This window comes from Simochromis diagramma, unplaced genomic scaffold (genome assembly GCF_900408965.1).
Source record: "Simochromis diagramma unplaced genomic scaffold, fSimDia1.1 OVJJ01000150.1, whole genome shotgun sequence".
Lineage (NCBI taxonomy): Eukaryota > Metazoa > Chordata > Actinopteri > Cichliformes > Cichlidae > Simochromis > Simochromis diagramma.
Window position 1 is genome coordinate 169,104 of NW_024387083.1, and position 26,518 is coordinate 195,621.

Genomic DNA, 26,518 nt, shown 5'->3' on the forward strand with positions numbered 1-26,518 from the left:
TGTAAACAGAGGTTTACAATGAGGGTGAAGTTACACTCTCTGGGTTCATAAGTCATAAAGACTTAGGAATCCTACTGCAACAAGCACTAAATGCACACATTACTGTAGTAGATCGATAGATAACAGTAAGAATCCTCACTTCCGACAGTGGATGTTGATGTTTACACGGAGAAGTATTGTCACAGTCATGATGCATGGTGTGTGTGGCTCCCCCGCCCCACTCCATAAACACAAAGCAGCCAAACAGTCAGTGTATTGTTTTAGGAGAAATGGGTTGTTGCCTGGGCAGAGAGACGGCGAGTGAATGCGGGAAGACAGAAAGTTTGTGAGAAAGCAGATTAAAGGATTTCTTGTAGGAGACAGTGTGTGATGATACTCTAGTAAATAGGCGAGCGGATTATATGTTGCTTGTGTGTGTGTTTGTGGGAGCTCCGTGACATGTATGTAAAGACAGAACTGATTTGAAAGGGAAAAAAAATGCAGCTGGTAACAAAACTGATGAAGAAACTCGTCTTTTTTCTTCTGTAGTCGACTTAAAGAAAAGACGTGTCGGTCACTGTGACCTCTGAGCATCAGCAGGCAGGAGCCAGTTGGCGCTGGCATTAGTAATTATGTGTAAAATGTGTGAAAAACTGCTTTAATCTATGAGTCTTTTGATTGGAGGAGACGGCGCCTCGGGGTGATGCTGCGCTTCTTTCATGGGCTGGAGAGGGTGGCTCATGTGATGCTCACCAGCACCAACACAGGGAGGCCAATATCAGGTCGCCTCCAGCAGAGGGAATGACTACAATCTCCCGAGACCTTCGCTGGATCAGGAACTTCCACCTCCTACTTGATTTGTTTGTCATTTGTCTGATTTGTTTTTCAGTCCTTTACAACGTGACTTCTCTTATTGCTTTCCTAGATATACGCTGACTGGCCACTGTATTAGGTACACTTGTTCACCTGCTCATTATCACAAATATTGAATCAGCCAATCACATGGCAGCAACTCATTGCATTCAGGCATGCAGACGTGGTGAAGATGACCTGCTGGAGTTCAAACTGAGCTTCAGAATGAGGACGAAAGGTGATGTAAGTGACTTTGAATGAGGCGTGGTTGTTGGCGTCAGACAGGCTGGTCTGAGTATTTCAGAAACTGTTGATCTGCTGGGATTTTCCCACGCACCCATCTCTAGGGGATACAGAGGAGAATGGCCAGACTTCTGCAAGCTGAGAGGAATGTGGCAAAAGCTAAAAAAACACTTAACCAACTAAAGTCTGAATGCACACCAGAAGACCACACCTGTGCCACTAGTCTCAACTTAGAAAAGAAAACTGAGGCTACAATTTGCACAGCTCATAAAAAAGTGTTTCCTGATTTCTGCTGTGATATTCTGACTGGATGATCAGAATTTGATATAATAAAAAAAATATAAAAAGAACATTTAAAAAAGGTGATGTAATCGCATGGTGGTTATTTTCTTTGCAGCTTTTAGGCCCCTTTGAGCACTGAGCAAAGCCTACCCGAGTAGTGTTGCTGAACATTTCCTTTCCTTTGTGGATGGAGATAAAGGGATTGGACATGTTATCATGACAGGATAATACCATGTCAAAAAGCTCAAATCATCTTGATGGTTTCTGAGTTTATAAGATACCTTTATTAGTCCCACGAGTGGGAAATTTCATGTTAAATGTGCACTTAAATGGCCTCCTCAGTCAACAGATCACCATCCAGTATAGCTTCGTTTGGATGTGGTGAAACAGGAGATTCACATTATGGATGTGCAGCTGACACATCTGCCGCAGCTGTGTGATGCTGTCATGTCAACATGGACCAGAATCTCAGAGGAACATCTCAGGAAGGTCCAACCCTGTACTAACAAATTGAACTGCATTTTATTTCCTTTGATCAGCAGTGGTCATCTCATAGCTGCAACACAACTGAGTCTCATCTCTCTTTCTTTCACCTGTTGCACCCTCCCAAACTTTCATTTGATTCTCTATAATAGATTTGTTTTATACTTGATCAGTAGATTGGATTATCACAGGCTGATCTATTACTGCACTCTGGAGTTTCTCCTCTGATTCTTCATTTGCGTTTGTCAGTTTGGTCGTATCAGCACAGAGCTTTTGTTCTATTTTTTCATGGATCATCAGAGCGGAGCGTGCCACCTCCTTTCACATCTCAGGCGAAGGAGATTCTGAACAGAATGTGCTCAGCTAACGTTTCATTGCCTGCGAGAATCAAATGAAGCCTTTTGAGCAGTATCTCAACAGTCACCTGTCTGACACCTGCTTTGACATTCATTTGACACAAAATCCCATAACTCTGTCTATATCTTCTCCTTTTCATTATTTGAATCCCATTTCAGCTTCTATCTGATTTTTTTTTTTTTTTTTTGTACTAGGATGGGGTGAGTGTTGGGGACGCTTAGAGGGTAGCGAGGGTTGCTGGGTCTCTGCATGGAGTGTAGGAGTCCCTTTGTATCCTGCTGAAGCGGCAGGCCAGGCAGTTATGGGTACGCTCCCTCATTGCCCATGTTTCCCTCCTCCCCCTAGATCCCTTTCAATGGCCCTCTTTGTCTTTGCAAAGTATCACACAGCCGATTAAAAAGAGGGAATTAAGAGTCAGGCTTAACCCACAACACGCACACACATACACACACAATATAAGGAACCTGAAATATGCATGCATAACCAACCCTGCCCCTCGAGGCTGCATTACTTTAAGTTTATGTAAAGGACGGTAGCTGCATCACAGTCTCATTCATCGCCCTCCACATGCACATCACCATCAGCCGTGTCCAGCTTACCTCTACCAGTGGCCAGATTGAGCATCAGCCAGCCAAAGTGAATTATCCAGTAGCTGAAGAGATTATGTTGGGAATGTGAGCAGCATGGGCTGAGTCATTAGATGCCCCAAAGACGTGAGCTTTTGTTTGTTTGTTTTTCCACTGCAGTTTGTAGCCAGAAGAGAAGAGTTTTTGTGGTCTTCACAACCGAAAGGAACCTTTTTTCATCATTTGTAGTATTTATGACTTTTCAAGAGGCAAACTTGTATTCAAGCAGAAATAACAAAGCTTTATTTCACGTGAGAATACAAAGTCATCATCATCGTGTTCAGGCTTTCACACCTGCTGTTATTCAGACGCAGTTACACGAGAAATGTGAAATGCTCAAATGAGAAATTGAGAGAAAGGATGTGCACGTAAACGTGAAACCAAATCATAAATAAATGTGGAATTAAAAACATTACCCATAGCTCACACACACATATATAGTCGCAATGAGAATGTAAGCTTAACTCTTATGCTGGAGGTAATTGGTTAAAGTAAAACTTACTTTGAGCTCTGCCTGAGCTGTGGTGCATGCATATGGTCCACATGTGTGCAGTACCGATATACATTATGTATAAAACAAAGAAATTCAGTTTAGCTCTTTTGCAGATATAGGTTAAGATATTTAAAATGCAGATATATTTGAGAAGCAGTGAAGAAGAATGCGGGATGTAGGGAAGAGAAATAACAGGTATAACGTGTAAATAAAGATGGTAAGTAATCATCAAAAGGTAAGTACTGATACAAAAGCTGTTAGTAGTAAGTCATAATAAGGACAAGGCACGTTTTCTATTTGACATCAGGCTGCGTTAAAACATTCAGTGCCTGGAAATTGTTTCTCAGTGTTGGCATTATTTACAATGTAACTTTTTAAACTATAATCAAAAGATCATTTTGTCTCACACTCAACCAAAAAAAACAACAACAGACAAAGGCAGTGCTGTAGACTTTCAGTGGATAACAATGGCAAAAAGTCATTTTAAACAGTACAGTAAACACAGCACGTTGTTAAAACAACAAGTATGTTTCTGTTAAGGATTTTGTCATGAAACACTGAGTGAAAATGGATTATCAGCAGATGAATAGAACTGCCTTTCATCGTGAGTCAGTGCCTTTGTGCTACAAACTTAAAGGAAGTTTTTGACACGATTGCATTTTGAATTGAGTCAAAGCTAAGAAAAACAACAAAAAACAAAACACTAATTGGCCACAAAATGTAAGGTAGCTTTGAATGTTATGTTGGGAGAAACTTTCTTTTAAAAGAAAAGTTTCTTCTTTATAAAAAGTACAGGTTTTGGTCTCAAAACTTTGGTCATGTTTGTGTGTATCGACATAAGTACATTTGCAACTTCAAGTACACCCAATAAGCTAAATATACACTTCAGTTAACAAAAGCACAGCATGGATTTATGGCATTTTTTCCCCTCCGTGCCCATTTGTCGAGTGTACAAAGGCATTTTAAGTGAACACAGCATAAACAAATTGAATTCAAAAAGGGACGACTGTGGCTCTGAGAGGACAGTATGTCGTGCGTATTTGTTGTGTTGACTTTCGAAAGGAATACAAGGCTAACGTTTGTTTGACAAAAGGTCAGTCAAGCCTGAGAAGTGAAAGGCCGGCAAATAGTTTGGCACTCCGTTCTCCTGGCGTTAAAACAAACATCTCGGGTAAAATGAATTTGTCTCCTTTGTCGCGCTCACAGATCGAAGTCTTGCTTTTTTCTCGCTGTGTCCCTGTCACCTCTGACCCCTCCGTTTGCCCGTGGCGTTGTGGACTGCTGTGATACACGCTGACAAGTACGTGATCTCATACCACCCATGAACACAGCCAGAAGTGCCAAAGGCTTTGCTGTGGTGCTGCTGGTGGCGTTGGGTGGGTGATTTTTATTTTATTTTACTTATTTGCATTATCGATGTATTGCACTCTGACTCCTCCACCGAGTGCCGCAAATGATCGACCGCTCCTCAAAAGCACCACGCTCCAAGCTCATCCTCAGGCTGTGACAGCATGTTTTCATCTGGGCAAGAGCAGAACGGTGTTTCCCCCCTTCTGCCTCCCCAGACGCATCCCCCAGTGCCTGCCCACTCCCCCCAGACCAGATCTCGTTCGACTCTGACACCACCAGCGCGACTCTTGCTGCTGCTGCTGCCTCTGCTCCTCTGGTCTGACGTTGGGGCTGAACCTGCACCGGCACGCTCTGGTCTCGTTATCTGTCATGGCCGCGACAGCGTTGTGTAGACAGGCTGTTCCCAGTGTGTGGGGCTGTGCGACTGCGATACGCTGGCTGAGTCAGTGATGGCAGTGTACAAAGGCCTCTGGGAAGGCCCCATGTAAGAAAAGGCGGAGTACAACCCCGGAGCCTGGCTCGAATGGGCGTAGTATGACCCCGAGCCCTGGTGGTCGGCGTATTCTGCAAACTGAGCTCTTGAGGCCAACGAGGGGAAGGCAGAGCTGTAGTGAGGAAGGCTGAGGGGGGTGTAGGTGACGTGGGAACCTGCTGAAGCTGCTTCCACAAAGTGACCCGCAGCACCTCCGGCCTCACTCTTAATCTGGGCTTTGGAGGGATCTGAGCTCAGAGGGGAGCCATGGTGTTGCTGTGGCGGCTGCTGCTGCTGCTTGGAGAGCCAGGCTGCTGAGTGTCCACTGGCCGCTGCCAGAGCTGAGGAGATCCCATAGGTGTACGGAGAGGCCGGAGTAGCTGTTGTGGTTCCTGCAGCCCCCGCACTCGGCCCAACCCCTGGGTGCCCATTAGGGGGAAGGTACTGATCAAACTCATTGACATCAAACGGCTCCATATTAGCCATTACCTCATGACTCATCTCACCAATGTCCACGTTACCAAAGTCGATATGAGGTTTCCCAGACCCCGCAGCACCTGAGCTTCCTTCCGCTCCCATTGTACCACGAGAAGTCCCGTTCCCAGCTCCCTCCCTCTTACCATCTCCTGCCTTTGCAGACTGAGGCTCGGTCTTGGGAGTAGTGGGAGGTGTTGGAGGACTGTGGCTCTGACCTGTGGCAAAAGAGAAAGCAGTTACAGCTCGTTTGCCCTGCAGATTCACAGACAATTACCTAAGCGTGTGTCATCATGTTCAGTGGACTCAGGCTTAACAGTGGAGTAGCGGGCGGGAGCCGGCAGCCCACCTACAGCATAAGGGTGATGCCCATCTGCCAGAGGGGACCCGGCTCCCCCACTGTAGGCCACTTTCAGGTGGGTGCCTTTGTAGTGGTACTGGCTATAGATGACCTCACCCTCCAAATGGCCTTCAGCCTCGCTTCCTGACCCAGAACCAATCTTCCCGTTCTTGCGGCGTCGCGGCTGATACTTGTAGTCAGGGTAGTCCTTTTTGTGCTGCTTCCTCAGCCTCTCTGCCTCCTCAATGAAAGGTCGCTTGTCACTCTCATTGAGAAGCCTCAGGGGGGGAAAAATGGTAAATTTGATCGTTTAAGTTACGAAGATCCATAGTCACTTTTTTTCCTGTTGAATACAGTACATATTCTACAGGATGGTGCAAAAAAGACCATAGAATAAAAAAAGAATAAACCTTTATGACTGGCAGTGATTTGCAAATGATTAAAACCTTAGATTTATTTGAAATGTGTAGAAAGACAGTATGATAAATGCTGAAAGGATAAAATATTTGGATTTTGAAGAATACGCTCATTTTGAATGAGCCAGCAACAGAAATAATTTACTGGTTTGCTTTGTCACCTCATCTTTGATTTAAGCACTTCACACTCCCATGAAGCTGGATGACCGAGCACCTCAGAGAACACACCTCATCTCTGACCAACACTTTGTAAAAATTAGAAACCGAGGAGACTGATTGTTCCAGTTTTGGAACCTAAATGTTTTCCAATTCTTCCTTGGTGTAGGATTTCAGATGCTGAAGAGTTTCGGGGCTTTTTTTCTTTCTTTCTTTTTTTTTTTTGTTTTCCATTTTCCATTTCAATTTCATAACGAGATAAATCTGGATTTCTGAACCTTAAACCAGTTCATGTTTCACTGTGAACTGATTTAAGGTTGATTAAGAGTTAAAGGAATGAATTTGATCCCAGAGTAGGAAGAAGTGATTTCAAATGCCTCTCTTTACTCCTCTGGAATACTCTTTAACACCCAATAATGTTACCACTTTCTGTCTTATAAAAACATTAACAATACTTTTTTGTTTGTTTGTGTTTTTTGGTTTGCTTTTTTTTTTGGAGGGGGGGGGGGGGGGGGGGGGCATGTTGTCTGTCCCCTATCTTCAAGTTAAAATGTGTTTAAATTTTTTGCTAATCCTTCTGATTTGCTAATATTTCTGTCAACCCTGCCAGGATGACATATTTTCCTTTGTTAGCAGCAATAGTTTCATTTGCTACATCTCCACAGCTGCATCTAATGTCACTCCTGCCAGCGGCTTCTGACTGCCAAACTCTAATGAAATAACACAGCCCAAAGTTGCATCCTGTCTGCAACATGGGACTGAGCTCCTACTATTACACCCCTGACAGGAGTGGCATGAGAAAACCCTGACCCTCCTCAGCCTCCCTGTTCATCGTGTTTGTGGGTCAATTAACTACTACTGACTGAGCCCAAGGTCAAGTCTTTATCAAATTAATATGATCCCTGCAAGGTAATGCATTTAACCTTTTCTGTCCTTCTTGGTAAGAAATAATGAGCGATCTGAAGAAGTCAGCAACCAAGAAGGAAAGACTCTCCAGTGCCTGCCTGACAGAAGGTTGAAATGAAAGAAGTGCAGGTTTTCTGTAAGCAAATGAAGAAATGAAAGACTCAGAATATTAGGGAACTGTAAGTTTATTAACTATTAAAAAAAGGCTAGATCATTCTTCTTCTTAAACTTTTAATGTACTTTAAATGAACTTTGCCAGGGGGGAACTCCTTCCAGCTAATGTTTCCCAGGAATTAAAACAGTGAATTGAATTAGCCAGGATTCAGAAACATGTGACCAGGGCACACTCACTGCACCAAAAAACAAGAGCTGCTCAACTGGTGAACTGTGGCCTAAAGCGGAAAGAAGACTGAGCTGCCTCTTAATAGTCTAAAAATACTTCTTTTTTTTTCCAGGAAACATATCACAGATAATATCACGTGTAAAACAGAGCGAGGCGTTTTTTTCAAACACGTTATAACTGTGTTGGTTTTCATTGCATTCGACTTTAAGAACATTAAGTGGAGGGTGTGCACTAAATCACACGAGTCAAAGTGGTGAATATACAGTGGTCTCTCTGTGAGCCTGCAGAAGCTGAAATAGAAACGTGTGTTTGATGTGTTTGAGCTGATATGTTTCAGTTTATTGAGATGATGCCCCTGTAACTATAACTAACGTGTGTGTGCGCGCGCGCGTGTGTGTTCATTTTTGATTAAAAAAAAAAAAAAAAAGTCTTCAGTGTCTGATTCAATTATTCCTGGAGTAGCTACTTAAGCTGTGACCCTTGAGCGGTGGTGTTCACGTGATTGTTTATTCGGGACATTTTAATCTGTCAAAGCTTAATCGTCTCTTTCTTGTTTGGTGGAACGAGAATTCACCTAAAATTATTATTCAATTTATTGTGTGTGAGAGCCAGACGTTTTCGGGATTTTAAAGTGGGCCTTAAGACGGACTATAAGCAACCGGCCTGCTCACCTCCAGAGCTTCCCCAGGGTCTTGCTGAGCTCCGCGTTGTGCAGGTGGGGGTGTTGGTCGGCCAGTTTCCTCCGCGCCGCCTGCGCCCACACCATGAAGGCGTTCATTGGCCTCTTCACGTGCTGTTTGTTCTTGCTTCCGCTGCTTACGCGAACGGGCATGGGCACGAGGGTCCAGTCGTAGCACTTGAGCACCTGGCTCACAGCGTCGCGGATTCCCGCGGGGAAGCGGTCATCCTCGTCGTCGGATTTGACGGAGGAGCAACCCGCCGACGCGTCGTCCAGCCCGACCAGCTGCGGCTGATGCTGCTGCCCGTGGAGAGGCGAGTCCCCAGCACCAGCGGCCCCGGAGGAATGACCCGGTGACAGGGAGCGGCTGTCGTCAGACATCCCTGGGCTGAGCTCAACCTCTGAAAAGCTCTGCTCCTCTCTGGACATCGTCCTTCACACAAGCCTCCAGGCGCGCAGAGGATGTAAAAAGCTGTTCTTAAATGCTCAGCTCTACCTGTCTGGTTCTTGTTTCTGTGTAGCTCTGCAGTTTACGCACGGAGGGTCGGCTGTCTCTCTGGCCTCATCTAAGTTATAATATAAACTGCCAGTCTGTCTCTACTCTCAGCCTCCGTTGCAAAACTCTGTGAGGATTCCACATTAAAGTTCTTTCCATCCGTGTTGTTGGTATCATAGGCGGCTCGATGCGCACCTTGGACCCCAGTTTACCTGCTATTGCGCAACTCTCTCCGCCAAACTCACCCGCTCTTACTTCCCTCCTGACTACACCTTCCTTCTCTCCTCCGTTTATCCCGCGATCGAGATCCAACAGCGAGGACCTGAAACAGCAGAGGGATGAGGAGCATCAGCTTAATAAATCAGAGGTAGAGCGACAGCGGATTTGGGTACGGTTGGCCACGATTTAGCAAAACTTTCTGTTCTTTTCGAATCCAGCATTAAGATGCTAAAAGTCCTGGATCTGAAAGCATTAACCCCACATAAATACTCAACACGATATCCCGATATGTGAAACCATGCCTATATGTGTATATTTGTGGCCCTCTATAGCGCACATCCCCCCTGCAGGTCCGGGCCTCGGCTCCCAAAACAAGCTACTGTTTTGCAGTTATTGCAAGGTCCCCGGAGAAAATGTGTTGGAATGATAGGAGACCACAGCAGCACAAAAGTCGGATTTATACCGCGTGGTTCTTGAATAAACACATCATGCCGCTGGAAACATAACCCCCCTTGTGTGTGTGTATGGGCACTCCTATAAATTAGACAGCTTGTTAAACAGGGGCAGGTTTAAAGTTGTCCTCGTTTTGTCCATTAAATTAACGGCCTGTCTGGAAGTTTGCGTCCTAAACTTCATGGAAAAGAGCAACACGCAGTCCGATTATTTGTTTTCTATTTAGAAAATCGCTCTGGTCGTTTTTTGTTTTTTTTTAAAGGTTGGCCTCTCAACGCCCTGCTTCCCTCATATTTCTTTTTTGATACGTTTACAGTTTTTCGTAATCATGCAGCACACTACATGTCCGAATCAATGTTCTGCATTTCCTGGCGGTTCGTTTGCTGTGCGCAATTATAATTAATTAACCAAATCTATAATTTAACAAACGGCACAGGAGTTCAAATTACATTTGTGAGCGCTGTGACTCTAAATACATGTTTCCAACACCAGCTTTTAATTAGCCTAACATCTAATTGGATGTTAGGAATTGTATTCGTTTCCAACAGAGCGGCTGGTGCAGCTTCCCCATCTGTCCGAAGCGTATTTTGATGCTCGGTTGCCACCTGGTCTGCAAGGACACTTCGCGGGCTGTCATCACATCTCTAAAGGTCTGTGTGCGTAAACTGTTGAGGAAAGCGCATTTACGCGCGCGTCTCTTGTGTTTGTAGTACATGCTGCTTGTTTCATTCTTACGAAACAACGAAAACACCATCGGTGCCTTTTCAGCGTCACCTGACCGAGCGGGGATCATTTGCTTTCGCCACCGAGCAATTGGTTAAGTATGTTTTCTCTTTAGCAGATCAAACCAAGATCAAATCAGTGGAAAAGCCAATAAAAAAATCAACTGGGCCCATCTACCGATGTGCAGCAGAACAACAGATATCGCTGAATTTATTTGATAACAGCTTAACTGCGTTCGACCCACCCTTTAGATAACGCGTGTCCACAGTAAATATCCTCATTACTGAGGATATTTACTGTGGGCTACCCACTGAACTAACACTCAACACCCGACTTGCCAGAAATCTGGCTTTCATTTGGTTTTGAAAAAAAGGTTCTGTTGTTCATAATCTAAAGATTAAATGTCTGCCAGATACCGAAATATAACCCAATTAAATATGGGGGATAATCGGACTTTTTAATACGTGTGTAAAAGTGTAGAGTCATAAATGGCCTTTAGTTCTGGGAGTCTCCTTTGTTGCGCTTGTTGTGCACTTTTCTTTAATTAATGATGAAATCCTGAAGAAAATAAAGGGGGAAAACACTTGAAGACCAAATAAATTATGATGATCGGCACATGAAACTTTAACCACAACACAAATCGGCTGGAAAACTTCGCAGCACTTGTTGAAAAGAGGAGAGGTGATATTACTGTAGCCCTACAACATCGTTAACTTTTGGCAGCAGGACTATTCTCACATGGTTTAACAGAATCATTGTGGTGGCTAAAACAAAAAACAAAAAACAAAAAAAACACACCATAAATAGCTAAACAATGATCCATGTTTATGAAAGGTAAGAGTGCATTATAAGTCTGAGTTTCGGACTCTGACGAGAAGAAATAATCAAACGGTAGAGTGAGAGCAGCAGCAGCTGTAGAGAGGAAAGAGTTGGAAATGCTAAGCGCCTTACTTCAGTAATGAGGAAAAGGAGGTCGTCGGTTTAGCACGAGAATCCGTGAGTTCCCGTCCGAGTTTCCAAAGTGACGCTCGCTCCCCAGCCCCCTCGCTCGCGCCGCCCGAGTATGAATGCTTGCTCTGTGTGTCTGTACCAGGGCTTAAAGAGCTCCTTGTACGCGCCCGAGAGAAAAAAATGAAAAAGATGCGGAGGAGAGATCTTAAAGGACCAGAGCACATATACGGGCGCAGACTCTGAGCTCTCTGATTGGCCGGGGACTCTCTCTCTCTCTAGCTCCTTAACATCCTCTCCCTCTATCTGTCTATCTATCCAGACCCATCGCACCATTTGTATTTTTTATTACGTTAAACAGAGTAATTGGGTACATGAGCACCCATTTCTAATTATTTTACTTTGGGAGATGCATAGTTTCATCACATCAATAATGATAAGACGATAAAGGTGAAATTGGGCTATCTGTGTTTGGGTATTAATTTTGGCAGGGAAACCAGCTTTATTATTATTATTATTATTATTATTATTATTATTATCATTATTATTATCTAAAAAAGAATCTTTAATTTACTGTCTGAAACATCTACACTTCACATTGAAGCCTCAATCCTGTACATTGCTTTTTTCGGGGAAAAAGAGTGAGAGAAAATTTCCTCCTGTATATAACATAGTGGCTATGGAGAAGGGGTTTTTCATTTCAGAACATGCTCACAGACAGCACTGACAGATCCGAGTCCTGATTATTTACTAAGAGAAGAAATGGGCGTCAGTCTTGGCCTTGTGAGCAGAAAGAGACCCGGTACTTAAACGCGCTCTGCGATGCAGGCCTCAAATAAGTTTGGAAATGGCAGGTTTTACGCACCAGTTGCGCACTTGGTTTAGAAAGAAAGAAATATAGCAATATTCTCTGACTTTTACTTCAACGCATGGTGTTAGGGAGCTTACGTTTAAATTAAATTAACCCACAACACAATCAGGCATGTCTTATGAAACGGATATAAAATGGGCATCTTTTTGGCCTAGTATAAAACGATCCAAACCGCTTAACGTGTTTAATTTTAGCCAGATTGAGTCACAGGTGTTAGCGCCAATTTCAGAGCTCGTGCAGTTTGTGCTGCATCTCGTGTGGATTTCATAATTGCATCAGCGCCTCTAACTGAGAGAGAGCGCGCGTTTCAAACCAAACAGTGCTGGTAAGCAGAAAGGAGAGACGGCGAGGGGACGTAACTGGCCGCACGGATACAACCACCAGCGCTGTTCCTCGCAACAATGACCCCTTGTATCCCCGCCATGCGACACACCGGCCCCCAGTCCAAAAATCACCACTTTTTTTCATTATCCATGAATGCTGACTGTGATAAGGGAATCCTAACCACGAGTGAATCTCTGTGTTGCCTCTTTCATTCCCCCGGTTCCCCTCCTTTCTTTGCTCCCTTTGTTTTCTTCTTCTTCTTCTTCTTCTTCTTTTTTCTATCTCAGGTGAATTGTAATCATGTGATCAAAACGAGCACCCTCTTCTCCCTTAAATTAAAAAAAGAACTGTGGGACAAAAAGCAGTTCTGTGTCTATAAAAAAAAGAAAAGAAAATTGTGGAAAACGCTTGTGTCTCCCCCATCTACCGCCACTCTTTGTCCGAGTCTCAGTCTGTGGCATATAAGGGAAAAAATGCTCCAGGAGCGCCGAGGACACAACCCGGGGAGCTGTGCTGGGACTTCCCGGCTCCTGAAGCTGTAAATCGAGGACCTGCGGAGAGAGACACTCCGGGATTCCCCGCCTCCCCTCTTGTGCAGCTGAGGATTTGCGGCCCGGCCTCGGGTTGACGTGAGTGCTTTGGCTTGTGTTTGTGAAATGATGCTAATGGGGGCGAAGAGCCCCAAAATATAGCCCCTTTCTCTACAAGAGCTAAATACTTCTGTGTGAGACCATAAACGTCAATTTATGTAATTTCTGGAAGAGAGATGGTTGTGGAAATGCGCTGGTTTCTGAAATTTGCGTCATTTTTTTAATGTTTGAACCACAATTTTGATTCTGAAGCAATAAAGAACAAAAGGCAGCTACATAATTTTGATATACAAATTTTTAAGAACTATTTTGTGTTGACGTCTTTCTGGGAAAAGATGAGACTATAGTTTTTATTTTCTCGTACGAAAATGTTGCCCTTCCAGCGCTTCGGATAGCCTGGTGATGGATGGCTTGACATTATGCGCACTTCGTTTAGAGAGAAATTCAATTAAGCAAAGAAATAGATTAAGCATTCAGAAAAACAAGACATTCATTGTGCGATACACATATGCACCGAGTCTTTCTAAACGGACTGCCTTGGGAGAGCTCATTGTGGCTTTTTCATAACCATCATGAATTCTTCTCTTACATGTATTTACTGTCCAAGGCTTCGTCTTGGAGACGGTTAATATTTTCTTATTGGAAAACGTCAAAGGTTAAATAATTAAAATAACATTTTAAAATGAAAGAATTATTTGTATCATAATAATTGTAATACTTTATTTGTATTATTTAAATTGTTTTCGTAAGTAATATATTTTATTAAAGTAGTTAAAAAGTAAGTCATATTAGATTTAAAAACTTTATTAGGACAATTTTTGCTGAATAACATCCTGAAATCTGTTAGAAAAATATTTTAAAAGCTTTGTAGGGAACTGAAATGATCCCCTATATAATGTCGAGATTCTTACACCGAAAACGCCACAGTGGAAACACTGTTGTTTCTGGAATGTACATTTCATGATGGCTCATCTTTTATTCTTATTCTTGGGGATGTCGTTTTACTGCATTTTAGCAGTTTCTTGTACTTTCCTGCACTGAAGCAGTCAGTGGGCGATTCATATTTCCCAACATGAATGTAGACCCAAACAGGCCCAAATGATACAAAGTCCTTTTGTCATGTGAAGATGTTTTTCGAAGTCAAACTTGGAGATACAAACACATGAAAACATCTCTTAGGATGACAGCTAAAGGTCGGCAGTTAGTGGGTTGGCAGTGTCAAAAGAGAAGTCTCGGTGCAGTCCTGTGACCATGGCAGTGTGTGTGTGTGTGTGTGTGTGTGTGTGTGTGTGTGTGTGTGTGTGTGTGTGTGTGTGTGTTGGTGGGGGCTCACCCCCATCAGAGCCGCAGGGTCATGCTAGAATCCTCTCACAGCCGACCATCGTCTCTAAGACTCAACTTGGCTTTGTACAGCGGTGTTAAACATACTTTAGAGGACAAAGCAAAGCAAATGATAAATGGACAAAATACATTTAATTTAGAATTTTTAAAGTAGTAGGAACTAAATTATTAAGCATTGTTATCACACAGAGATATTTCATATCATGCTGTGTCTCGTCTTTAGTGTCAGGTTATTTCTATATCTCTATAACCTAGTATATCACTACGCAGAAATAGCACAAAAGTAAAAATATATAAGGTTTTAAAAATTATATGAAGACACATTCAAACCTTCAGAATCGTCTATATTTCTGCAGTTTTTCATTTCGCAATCAATGAGGTCAATAAAATGTAAAATAATATTAAAGAGACTAATGCTGTCAGTCAAATCATGTGTTTTTTTAAATTATTAAATTCGAAATGAAAATACATTTTGGTGTAACGTTAAAGCTCCCGTTCAAAAACATATCAGGAGAGCAAATACACAATTATACACATTATTATTATATATACAAAAATGACACAATAATCATAGTTCATTCTTAAATATCAATGTTGTGATGACAACCCCACTGAATGAATATGACATAAAACATCCTAAAAGTCATTAAATGTTGATACAAATGAAACTAAAATTTAAATCAAGACAGATTTACTTACATTTAGAGGTTCACAGGGATATCAAATGTTAGATCATTTTCTTTAATAAACAAGTTCACCATATCTATTTTGGGAGTTGTGTGAACTGAACTGACTTTGCACCAGGTTATCTGCACCAGTTAATAAAGGCTTTATTAACTGTATTAAGGTAGTCAACTAAATCACAAAGATTACATATTTAACATATTTAAATATGTATTTAAATAAATTTTTTGTATTTTTTTGTATTTAAATAGATATTTAAACATCTTTTTTCATGCATGTTACTTGGTGCACTTTACCTTTATCTAAAACTATATTACTGTTTCTTTTGTTTTCTAAAAGGCTCATTTAAACAAAAAACAATGCAAAAATCTGGTTGTTTAGATTTATTTAACATGTCCTGGGGTCTCTGAAAGATGTTACAGCCACTGTTGGAGAAGAGTAACACACTCAGTAAGTCTCCAGGTCTCAGATGCTGAGAACGTTACCAAACCCTAATCACGTTTTCTCTTTATTTTGTGCACCTGTGCAGCAAACAGCAGGTGTTTCAGTGTCCCCCTGTTGAAGTAGGTCAGTGAACCTTGCAGAAGGATCCGGTGCAAAGTTAATAGTGCAGTTATTAAGTCATTACAAATGTAATCAACTCGTTTTTTTCATATATTTTTTGACAAATTCACTCAAGTCTGAGTAATAGAGAGTATAATACCAAGATACTGATGGATTCCTCTTTAATTTCCCTAAAGAGGTCAGGGTCCGGCAGACAGTGGCGCAGCTGGAATCGGTAAGGATTCAGAGGCTTTCCCAAGAACTTTGTGGGAGTTTATCCTGATTTCATTATTATTATTCATTCTGCACATTAGATCGTTTCTCCAAATTAAAACTAGCCTGTAGTAATCCCACATCACAGCCAAACACTGTAAATAATGGAACTTTTACAATTTATGTTTATTTTATAGGAGTGATGCATATCAGTTACATCCAATTTATACTATCAAGAGATCTTCAAATAGATAATAAAAAATAATTTAATCTATCATTCTTCCTCATGTTTTCCTTTCATCTATCATTCTTAAATTCCTGCAGCTGTGTTTCGTTTAAATCGTCTCCCTTTGGCCACCAGTGAATCCAATCTTTGTGCCTATACCACCAAAGCGCCTGTTCTCTTTACCAGTTTGTAAGGCTGGATGGGTTGGGGGGGACTTTTACTGCAGCTGGGGAGTGAGGTGGGATGCTGTGTGAGTGTGTAATATGTGGGTACAATGTGTTTACATGAAAGTCTATGTGCTTAAAGTTTGTGTGTGTTTGTGTGTGTTGTTACCTAAATGAATAGGCCATTGTGTGTTCTGCTTCATCTCTCCACCGCCCGCCAAAAGGAAAGACTCTAGTTACTTCAATTGTGTGAGGGGGAACATCTAAAGGAAATTGATATATGGGGGTTGAGGTGGGGGGTGTGGGTCGAAATGCAGTGCTGGTGTTGGAGTGGGTGGGGGTAATGAGGTAAGGGCCCCAGGTGAGATGGAGAGAGGGACCGTTTAGTTATCTGTGGCTGTTCTTTGTTGGGATTCTTTAATCCTCCTTCCACTTGTTTGTGAACCAGGACATATTTTAGATTTTCACTTGCAAAAGGCGAGTGGGATCGATGCAGTGGCAGGCCACCACACTGGTCCAAATTCCCACACCTAAATATTTTTTAGGCACAGTCGTGATCCAGCCACTCACTCCTTAAAGCAAGTTCAAACAACAAATGTAATTCAGCTGTCACATGACTCTCAGAGGGGAAATGTTGTGTTAACGAGGCACAGAAAGTAACACTCTTCTTATCTGACAGAGTCAGGCTAAAGGCGAGAAGCTGCTGTGCAGTAAACTGCACCAACTGCAAAAATGAGGGATATTCAGAGGTGACCGCATGCTTTAAAAACAAATGTCTTCACAGCGATCTGATCATGTTTCACAAAACTACTGCACATGCTGACAAAGTGCATATGCTGTTCTATGAAAAACTAAGTGCACCCCAGTAGATCTTAGAAACACTTTTAGCAGCAATAACTTGAAGTAATAATCTTCTGCATGATTTTATCAGTTTGGCCCACTCTTCTGTACAGGCTGGCAGGTCATTTGTCTACAGCTCTCTAAGGTGCAACTGCAGCTTTTTAATTGGGTTGAGGCCTGGACTTTGGGTCATTGCAACACTTTGACTCTTTTCTTTTTCAACCATTCTGTTGTAGTATTGCTGCTCTGCTTAGGATCATTCTCCTGTTATGCCAAGCGTCCCTACTTTGTTATACAGAAGAATTTGTAGTTGACTCTGAATGCAAGGTGCTCGGGTCCTGTGGCTGCAAAAAAGCCCAAATCATCATGCCTCCACAGTATGACAGTATAAGAGGGGTTTGTGCTGAAACATGGTGCTGTGCACTTTGGACAAACATTTTTATTGATGCTCTAAGATAGATTTGTTTTGCAGTTGATTGAGCAGGCATCCATTCTCTTCAGATACCAAAAACAGAGACTGGAGAATACTCACAGAGACATGACAAGAAAAGAAAAAGGAGATCAGAGAGAATGCTACACGCGTCACTAAAACAGCAACGTTAAAAACATAATAAACATAATTAACAGATTAACTGTGAAAAAGTATTTGTCCTCTTCCTGATTTCTTATTTTTTTGCATATTTGTCTCACTTACATATTAGACAAAGATAACCAATGGAAATACAAAATGCTGTTTTTAAATGATGATTTCAGTTATTAAGGGAAGAATAAAAAGCTATCCAAGTCTATCTGACCATCTGTGCCAAAGTCACTGCCTTTTAAACCTAACAACAGTTTGTGCCGCCCTTGGCAGCAAGAACTGCAATGAAGTGTTTGTGATAGCTGCCAATGACTCTTTCACATCACTGTGGAGGAATTTTGGCCCACTCTTCTTTGCAGAATTGTTGTAATTCAGCCACATTGGCGTGTTTACCAGCATAAACAGGCTATTTAAGATCATGCCAAAACTTCTCAATCAGATTAAAGTACAGACTTTTGACTATGCTACTCCATAACGCTAAACGTGTTTCCTTTAAACCATTCAGTGGGCCAGCTGGTGTCTGGATCATTGCCCTGCAGCATAACCTGCTGTGCTTGAACTTTACAGCAGAAACTAATGGATGGACACTCTCTTTCAGCGTTTTCTGGTACAAAGCAGAATCAACTACAGCAAGTCATCCAGGTCCTGAAGCAGTAAACAGCCCCAGACCATCACACCACCATCACCGTGTTTGACTGTTGGTATGACGTTCTTTTATGAAATATTGTTAGTTTTACGCCAGATGTAATGGGACTCAAACTTTCCAAAAAATTCAGCTTTTGCTTCATCTGCCCACAGAATATTTTCCCAGAAGTCTTCAAACTCATCAACATGTTTTTTGGCAAATGTGAGATGAGCCTTTGTGTTCTTGTTGGTCATCAGTTTTCATCTTAGAAAATTTCCCATGGATGCCATTTTTGTCCAGTCTCTTTGTTATTGTTGAATCATGAACTCTGGGAAGGGAGGCCTGCAGTTCTTTAGATGCTGTTCTGGGTTATTTTATGACCTCCTGGATGAGTTGTTGGTGCGTTCTTGGACACTTATCACCACGGTTTAATCAAATCCCAAAGCCTAAAAATGGCTTTGTAACCCTTTCCAGACTGATAGATGTGATGTGGTAGATGTGGCCTGGGTGTAACTGGTTAAAATGGGTTCAGCTTTCTAAAAAACATTTTTAGTCAGGTCAGGTCATGGTTTAACAAGAGAACGCAATTACTTTCCTCCCTTAATAAATAAAAATAAATAATGCAAATTGAAACTCTACATTTTATATTTACTAAGATTATCGTTATCTAACATTAAAATCTGATGGATGATCTGAAAAGTTTAAATTGAACAAACATTCAAAAACCTAAGAAATCAGGAAAAGGGCAAATGCTGTTTATTACATGAAGGCACCAGGAAATTCAACCGCATCTCACTCTTAATGAACTGGAAACAGGTCAGCAATGTATGGAAGCCCGTTTCTGCCACTAAAAAAAAAAAAAAGGACCCATAACTCTAAATTTCGAGTTATTTTGTCAAAATTTCGAGTTAAGAACTCAGAATTTTGAGTTAGCACTGCCAATCAGTAATCTACATGAATGACGTAATTTCCTTGTTACCCGGAAGCTGAAGCCCTCAGTTACAAATGCTACAGCTAAGCTACCAGTATTACATCCAGTCATGAACGCACAGATTGCTGAGTATTTTCATCGTGACTTCAAAAATAATGAAATCCTTGTGTTATTAGCTGAATCACATGGTGTTACTATCAGCCAACGTACTTGCGATCCGGTTTTGAGTGCGCGTTACTCTGCGCCATATGCTTCCGGGTAACAAGAAAGTGACCTCATTCATGTAGATTACTGATTGGCAGAGCTAACTCGAAATTTTGAGTTATTAACTTGAAATTTTGAGAAAAGTAACTAGAAATTTGGAGAAACAGAACTCGGAATTTTGAGTTACTTTTCTCAAAATTTTGAGTTAATAACTCAAAATTTCAAAAAAATAACTCGAAATTTCGAGTTATGGATACTTGGGTTTTTTTTAGTGGCAGAAACGGGCTTCCATAGAAATGTGATTGGTTTAAAAAAGAAAAAAGCCTCCCAGTCAGGCTGAGTCTTTTGAAAAGATGAGGAGGAGTTCACTACTCTGAAACACTGTGGGGCAAATAGTTCAACAATTTAAAAATAAGATGAAATTGCAGAAACTAGTCTATGGTACATAATATTAAAAGACTCAAAGAAATCACTGTAAGAAAAGCGGAAAACTGGCTATTGCCATGATAGATTAATTAAACCATCTGTTTATTGACATTAGTTTAACCCCTTATGCAGCTTCTTTTTGTTTTTACTAAAATAGGCTGTTAGCTCAGAAGCTTTTACCTCTTCCACTTACAGTAAAACAGTATGCAGCACATAGTGATTCACCAAACAGATGCCTGTATATTAAATGATAAGAAAATATATTTTTACTGTGTACACATTGATTGGAAATAAATGCATTCTGTGGCTGCAGTTTGCTGCATCGCATGGTCCTTTTGTATCCAACCAGAGAAGCCTATAAATCCATGGCCTGCTGAGCCCAGCTGCAGCTGTGACTGCAAAAAGGAGACACAGTACAAAAAGAGGGATGATGCAGAAGGAGTAAGAGAAAGATTAACCTCAATGGTGCCTTGTATCATTTGCATCTGTCTCTTCTGTAAGAAAACCCAGTCATATTATTATGATTTTTTAAAAATATCTACCAGTTTCTGCATATACCAGACAATATAATGTGTATCTACCTATATATACATATATGTGTGTGTTCAATTTTTGAAGGCCCTGTTACACGTCCCTGCATATACACATGGTAATATCTGGAAACTCCCAAACAACCCATCTCTGTAGGACGAGGGGACACACTTGAAAAATGATAATTGGGCGGAATGAGAGGCGAGGGATGTGGAGATTGAGTCATTTGCAGGAAAATGTAGAAAATGATGTTCAAGAATTCAGCGGGGAACAAGGGTCCCCTTTGTTTGGATGTCTCTGCTGCATTTCTGGCTGGTTGCTGTTTGGGACATCATCGCACAGCAATGATGTTTCTTCCTGAAATGTTCATTTTTTAATGATTCTCTCAGACTGTTTTACCCTTGGTCACCAAACAAAAGTCTTAATAAATAACTTATTTGGCTTGACATTTTAGTGGCTGAGGACAACAACATGCTTTTCAGATACGTGCAAACACAATTGATGGAAAGTAATGGAGTGTATTTACTCAGTAACTGCAGCGAGTTTGATACTGTAGAATTTACAGTTAATCATTCTGTAACATTCCGCTCATTCGGCACCATGCAAAAGGTACTTAACGTACCTTTCCATGCAATCAGACATGTATGTAAATACAGCACATGAGGCAAAATGGTAAATGGTCTGTATTTATATAGCGCTTCACTAGTCCCTAAGGACCCCAAAGCACTTTACACATCCAGTCATCCACCCATTCACACACACTGGTGATGGCAAGCTACATTGACAGAGGCGAGACTGCCGGACACTGGCGCCACCGGGCCCTCTGACCACCACCAGTAGGCAACGGGTGAAGTGTCTTGTCCAAGGACACAACGACCGAGACTGTCCAAGCCGGGGCTTGAACCGGCAACCTTCCGATTACAAGGTGAACTCCCAACTCTTGAGCCACGATCGCCCCGAAAGAGTTTGGATAATTCTAACAAACCTTTAGGTTGATATCTGACATGACCACCTTTATTCCTCAACACACTCTGATCTCTCTTAGGCAGCTTTCTTTAAGCCGTTTTCAGGAATAGTTTTCCAGGTTTCCTTCTCTTTATTTGTTGGATGTTTTTCATCCATTTTCTGTCACTGCTTCAATAATGTTGAGGTCTGGGCTCTGGGGCCAGTCCATGACTGGTTTCTTTTATTTGTATTGTATTGACAGTGTGTTTGTCATCATTGTCATGGTGGAAAATGAAGCTGTTGCCAATCAGACAGTTTTTAGATGGTTGCACGGTGGATCAAAGTCTGATGATATTTTTCTGTGTTCATAATTCAATCAATTTTGACAAGATCCCTGACACCACAGGCCGAAATGCTGCCCCAAAGCACGATAATGCCTCTGCCGTGTTTTACAGATGGCATTTTATATCAACTGAAGATATTCTACTTACCTTAGTTAATTGTACACATACTAAATAAATGTAAACTGGGAGATTACCTGGTAGCATATAAAAATAGAACTAGTTCTGATAAACTACAGCCTCTAAAATGATCATAACATTGGATTAACTTCAGTGCAACTCTAATGAAAGGTGGTGTTATTGCAGGACTGGTGTAGCCTGTGTTAGTTATTTTGTACAGAACCCATTCATAGTGTTTTCTAAAAGTGAACACATTCAGAGATTCGCTCATAGATGTCAGGGTTTGATAACGTCCCATTCACCAAACACTGCTCAACATACTCTAGGATATGTTTTGACATTTTATGACAGGTTCACATTTATAGCATCTTTTTAAAGTCATACAGCTTTAGAGGAGGTTCTGTAGGGCGTATACAATGAAGACGTCGCCACATCTTTATTACTCAGAGTTCAAACTTTCATTGTAGTTGCCTCTTCTCTTTTCTGATCAACTGCATTCAAAAGCATTACAGTAAACATGGTAACATTATTTGTGTGATCGTAATGTAATGTTCATGCATCTTAACCGAATCAGTCAGTGAAAGCTCACTGGAAGTGGTTTGAACCATCACTGTGTAGTCCAGCGCTGGGAGAGGGCTGACCTGGGTTTTACTTCTTTTGTGTTTACAGGACATGAGTTGTTTTGATGATAGACAGAAAACCAGAGTCAGGGAGAAGAGGAAGAGGGCCGATGCTTCTTAAGAAGAGATACGGAAAAGAAGAAGGATAAAAAAAAAAAAAAGAAGTCATTTTCCAATCATGAGTTTTTCTCGGAACATTGAATTAAGCAGCATGAAAGGGTGGGGGCCTCGAGGGTCTGGGGGTGGCTGCTGCAAAGTTGCCTGAATGAAAGAGTCCGTTGTTTGATGCTGGGAGAGGGAGATGAAAGGGGAGAGGGAGATGGCGAGTTTGTCGAGCATCAGTCCCCTCTCCTATCGGCTTCTCACCCTGCAGCCCTCCCTCACTCTGCCCATGTGAGCTAGAGTTCAAACGCAGGGCCCACAGCTGCTCATATATATATATATACACACACTCACACATACACACACATCCATACACTGAAATGCACATACTTGTCCACATGCATGTAAAAAAACGCCTAACTTCAACATTTAGGTAGATGTGCAAATTACAATCCTTAGTTTGCTGTGTAAATATAAATAAAAATAGAATGAAATTATCTTACAGATCATTTAAATCTGCTCAATATGTTAAAAAAACAGCAAGAAAAATACTGCAATTGCTAAATAAAGAGATAGAGAAACCAAGGGTGGACACATCTAAGCAAAAAGCATCTGGGTGAACTGAAGAAATAATGTCACTGATCATACATCACTTCATTTGAAACAGACTTGATCCTTTAGTGGAAATAACTGTAGAGGCTCAGGATCTTCATTCTTTGTCCACAAAAGAAGATCAAAAATGATCCATGCAAAGAAAAAATCGGATCCACAAATGCACCTTTTCTTGGCTTTAGCTGGTTTGTGATGGACTTAGCATTTCTTCGTGGCTCACCTCTTTTCACATCTGTGTTTTTATACACCTCAATTTTATTAATTGTCTTTTATCCTGTCTCTGGCCCCACAACTCAAATCCGTCACAGAGGATGGCAGCCTCTCCCTGAGCCTGGTTCTGCCAGAGGTTTCTTCCTGTTAAAAGGGAGTTTTTTCTTCCCACTGTTGCCAAGTGCTTGCTCAGAGGGCGTCGTCTGATTGTTGGGGTTTCTTTCTGATATTGTAGGGTCTGTATCTTACAATATAAGGTGTCTTGAGGTGACTGCTATTGCAAATTAGAAATATAAATAAAATGAATTGAACTATGTCCTCACCAAACAATATTTCTTTACTGATTTTTTACTGATTTTTCTTTCACAGTATCCTAAAGTGAAGTGGAAGCTTACAAGCACACAGGCATTTGTGGTGTGCATTAGTGCATTAAGTCTGTATAAGTTTTGAAGGCACCATTAATGCTGAAAAAATGTATGCAAGAAAAAGCATTGCATGTTTCAGCAACCCAATCCCAAAGCTTATCCTGTGTGTATTGCAGCAGCATGGCTGCAAACTAAGAGCCGAGCTGCTAAAATGGCTCGGTGTCGTCACCCACTGAAAAATATTTGTTCCATTATGAAGTGAAAAATACAACAAAGCTTTCCCTGATCCGCCGATAAGCTCAAAATTGGACATTAAGCAACAATGCGTCAAATGATTCACTTTCAAAACTGTAGCAGATGATCGCCCCAGTCCCCAAATGCCGACAGAGCGCTGTTAAAAGAAGAGATGATGCATCATGGGTAATCAAACCAGTGCCTCAGCTTTTTTTTTTATATGCGTTGCTGCCATCAAATTCAAAATGTGCATATAAGAAAATAAACATCAGATTTGTCAGGTTTAAAATTTGAATGCTATTTTTGAAGGCTCGGGAATAAAATACATAATATAAAATACACCATACAGCAGACATGATGGATATGATTGAACTAGTTATCATTTTTTTTATTGATTTGTTAACATTTTTTAAGTAAATGTTTTGTAGCTACAGTGTTACAAAAGTTGGTGAACTCAAATTGCAAATTCATTTTTGCAAATTAATTATTTCTTAAATTTTCTTTTTCTTTATTTTCTTTCATGGCCACAGTCCTACAAAGGTCACTCAAAAACCAAGATCAGTGCATGGGTTTAGTTCGTTTGGGTTGAAGGGTACACATGAAAAACTGGAACTATTGTGGAGAGCTGCACCAATAAGCTTATAAAGAGATAAAAATAATCATACTGAGCAGAACTGAGTCCACTCTTCCACAGAGGTGGCCCCACAGGAAAAATTAATTGACCTCTTCTTTAGATCAAGCTCCCTATTTCCATGATGTTTCTGCAAATATCCCAGCACAGCAGTTAGCCTCAGTACTTGTCTCCTGGCTTGAGTAATGGACATTATTGAAGTTCAGCATCTGTAACTTCATTACTCACAGTATAAAGCATTCAGATGACAAACGACATCAAAGTAATGGTTCGAGTTATCAGGTCCAACAAAGCTGCCCTTGTTGTGTAAACAGTGAGTGACATTTCTCATTGATTCTGTCGCGCTCTTTCAATTTCTTCCGAATCATCTGAAATAATGCTGTTTAACTGACATCAGCTCACTGTACACTGAAGACACCCTGTGAATGCCACACATATGAGGGATCTGTTGTGGAAATGGATTGTAGAAGGTCATTAAAATGTGGCATTGGCATGCCTCCACGGTGGATTTTAAATCAAATATCAATGTCTGATTGAAGTGTAGACCTTCAACTTCAATGGGTACCAGCATTTTTATACACAGTCGCCCATTTTAAGTCCCCCAAGACTCAAAAGTAATTGATCAAACTAACATAAATATAAGGATTGTGTTTAATAGGCCTGGAATGCGTGGATATCATGAAATGCTGTGTTACTGAAGCCACCTTCAGTTGGTGCTTGTTTGTGGCTCTCCCACCCTTCAGTTCTGTCTTTAATAACAGAACAGCATGCTCTACTGGCATTTAGTGGCTGAGATCAGGTGACTGACTCGACCAGTGAAGAATATCCCATTTCTTTGCCTTGAGAAAAACTTGGGGTGCTTTTGCAGCACACTTTGGGTCATTGTCCATTTGCACTGCGAAGAGCTGCCTGATCAGTTTTACAGCATTTGAATGTGAATCTGAGCAGAGAGTACAGCCCTGTACACTTCACAGTTTATCCTGCTGCTTCTGTCAGCGGCCACATCATCAATAAACCAATGGAGACCCTGTTCCATTGGCAGCCATGCATGCCCATGCCATAACTATCTCTGCTATGTTTGACAGATGATCAGATGACAGGTCACGCGATAGATCAGGGTGTCCTGCAGGTTTTAGATGCGTCCTTAATCCAACACAGCTGATTTAAATGCTAAAATTGCCTCCTCAACATGTCTTGAAGTTCCCCAGAGGCCTGGTAATGAACTAATCATCGTAATTAAATTGTGTTGACACAGCGTGAGATCTAAAACCTGCAGGACACCGGCCCTTGAGGCCTGGAGTTCCCCACCCCTGCTATAGATCATGAACTGGTCTCAATTAGACGTTTCGTTTCCTGTCATTCTGGTACGATTCAAACCCTTTGAGGCGTTTCTTGATTGTAGACTTTAACAGTGTTACTCCTACCTCCCTAAGAATGTTCTTCACATGGTTAGATGCTGTGAAGTTTCTTAACCATCATCCTGCACCTCAGTTGTCTTCTATGGTCTTTCAGGCCTTTTGGTGTTGCTGAGCTGGTCAGAATGGTAAGAATGAGCTAAATTGTTGTGGTGGCCACTCCTAAATTTGTTGCTATCTCTGTGATAGGTCTAATTTGGTTTTTCGATCTAATGGTGACCTCGTTCATTTACATCGACATTTCTTTGGACCTCATATTTAAAGATTTCAGTGACCCTAATGAAAGATCATAACTTGGAATCCAGAACTTTAAGCAGCGTAATTTGTCACTGAATAAAATGAGCGCCTGACCTGATCATGAAACTGTTTGTCAGTCAATTGTTCAGTTATGTTTGAGTTTCTGAAAATGTGGGAACTTGTATAAAAATGTCTGTCATTCCTAAACAGTTTAGGCGATACTTTTGTTAAACTTTTGCTAATAATTTATGATCCTGACATAAACAATTAGAGCTTCATTTACAAAATAAACATAATCTTGTC

General features: G+C 41.3%; 1 protein-coding gene across 2 annotated transcripts; it reads right to left on the reverse strand.

Moving 5' to 3' along the window:
• Window positions 1-3,037: 3,037 nt before the first annotated feature.
• On the reverse strand, window positions 3,038-11,532 carry sox10 (SRY-box transcription factor 10). Of its 2 annotated transcripts, XM_040045853.1 has the most exons (4): window positions 11,294-11,405; window positions 8,444-9,269; window positions 6,069-6,229; window positions 3,038-5,829 (listed from the first exon to the last, which is right to left on the reverse strand). In XM_040045853.1, exons 2-4 carry the CDS (start codon window positions 8,878-8,880, stop codon window positions 5,033-5,035), a joined length of 1,395 nt encoding a protein of 464 aa, XP_039901787.1. In that variant the 5' UTR covers window positions 8,881-9,269; window positions 11,294-11,405; the 3' UTR covers window positions 3,038-5,032. The 2 variants fall into 2 exon arrangements, with proteins under 2 accessions (XP_039901787.1, XP_039901789.1); XM_040045855.1 differs by lacking the exon at window positions 8,444-9,269 and having other exon boundaries at window positions 11,294-11,532.
• Between the last annotated feature and the right edge of the window lie 14,986 nt (window positions 11,533-26,518).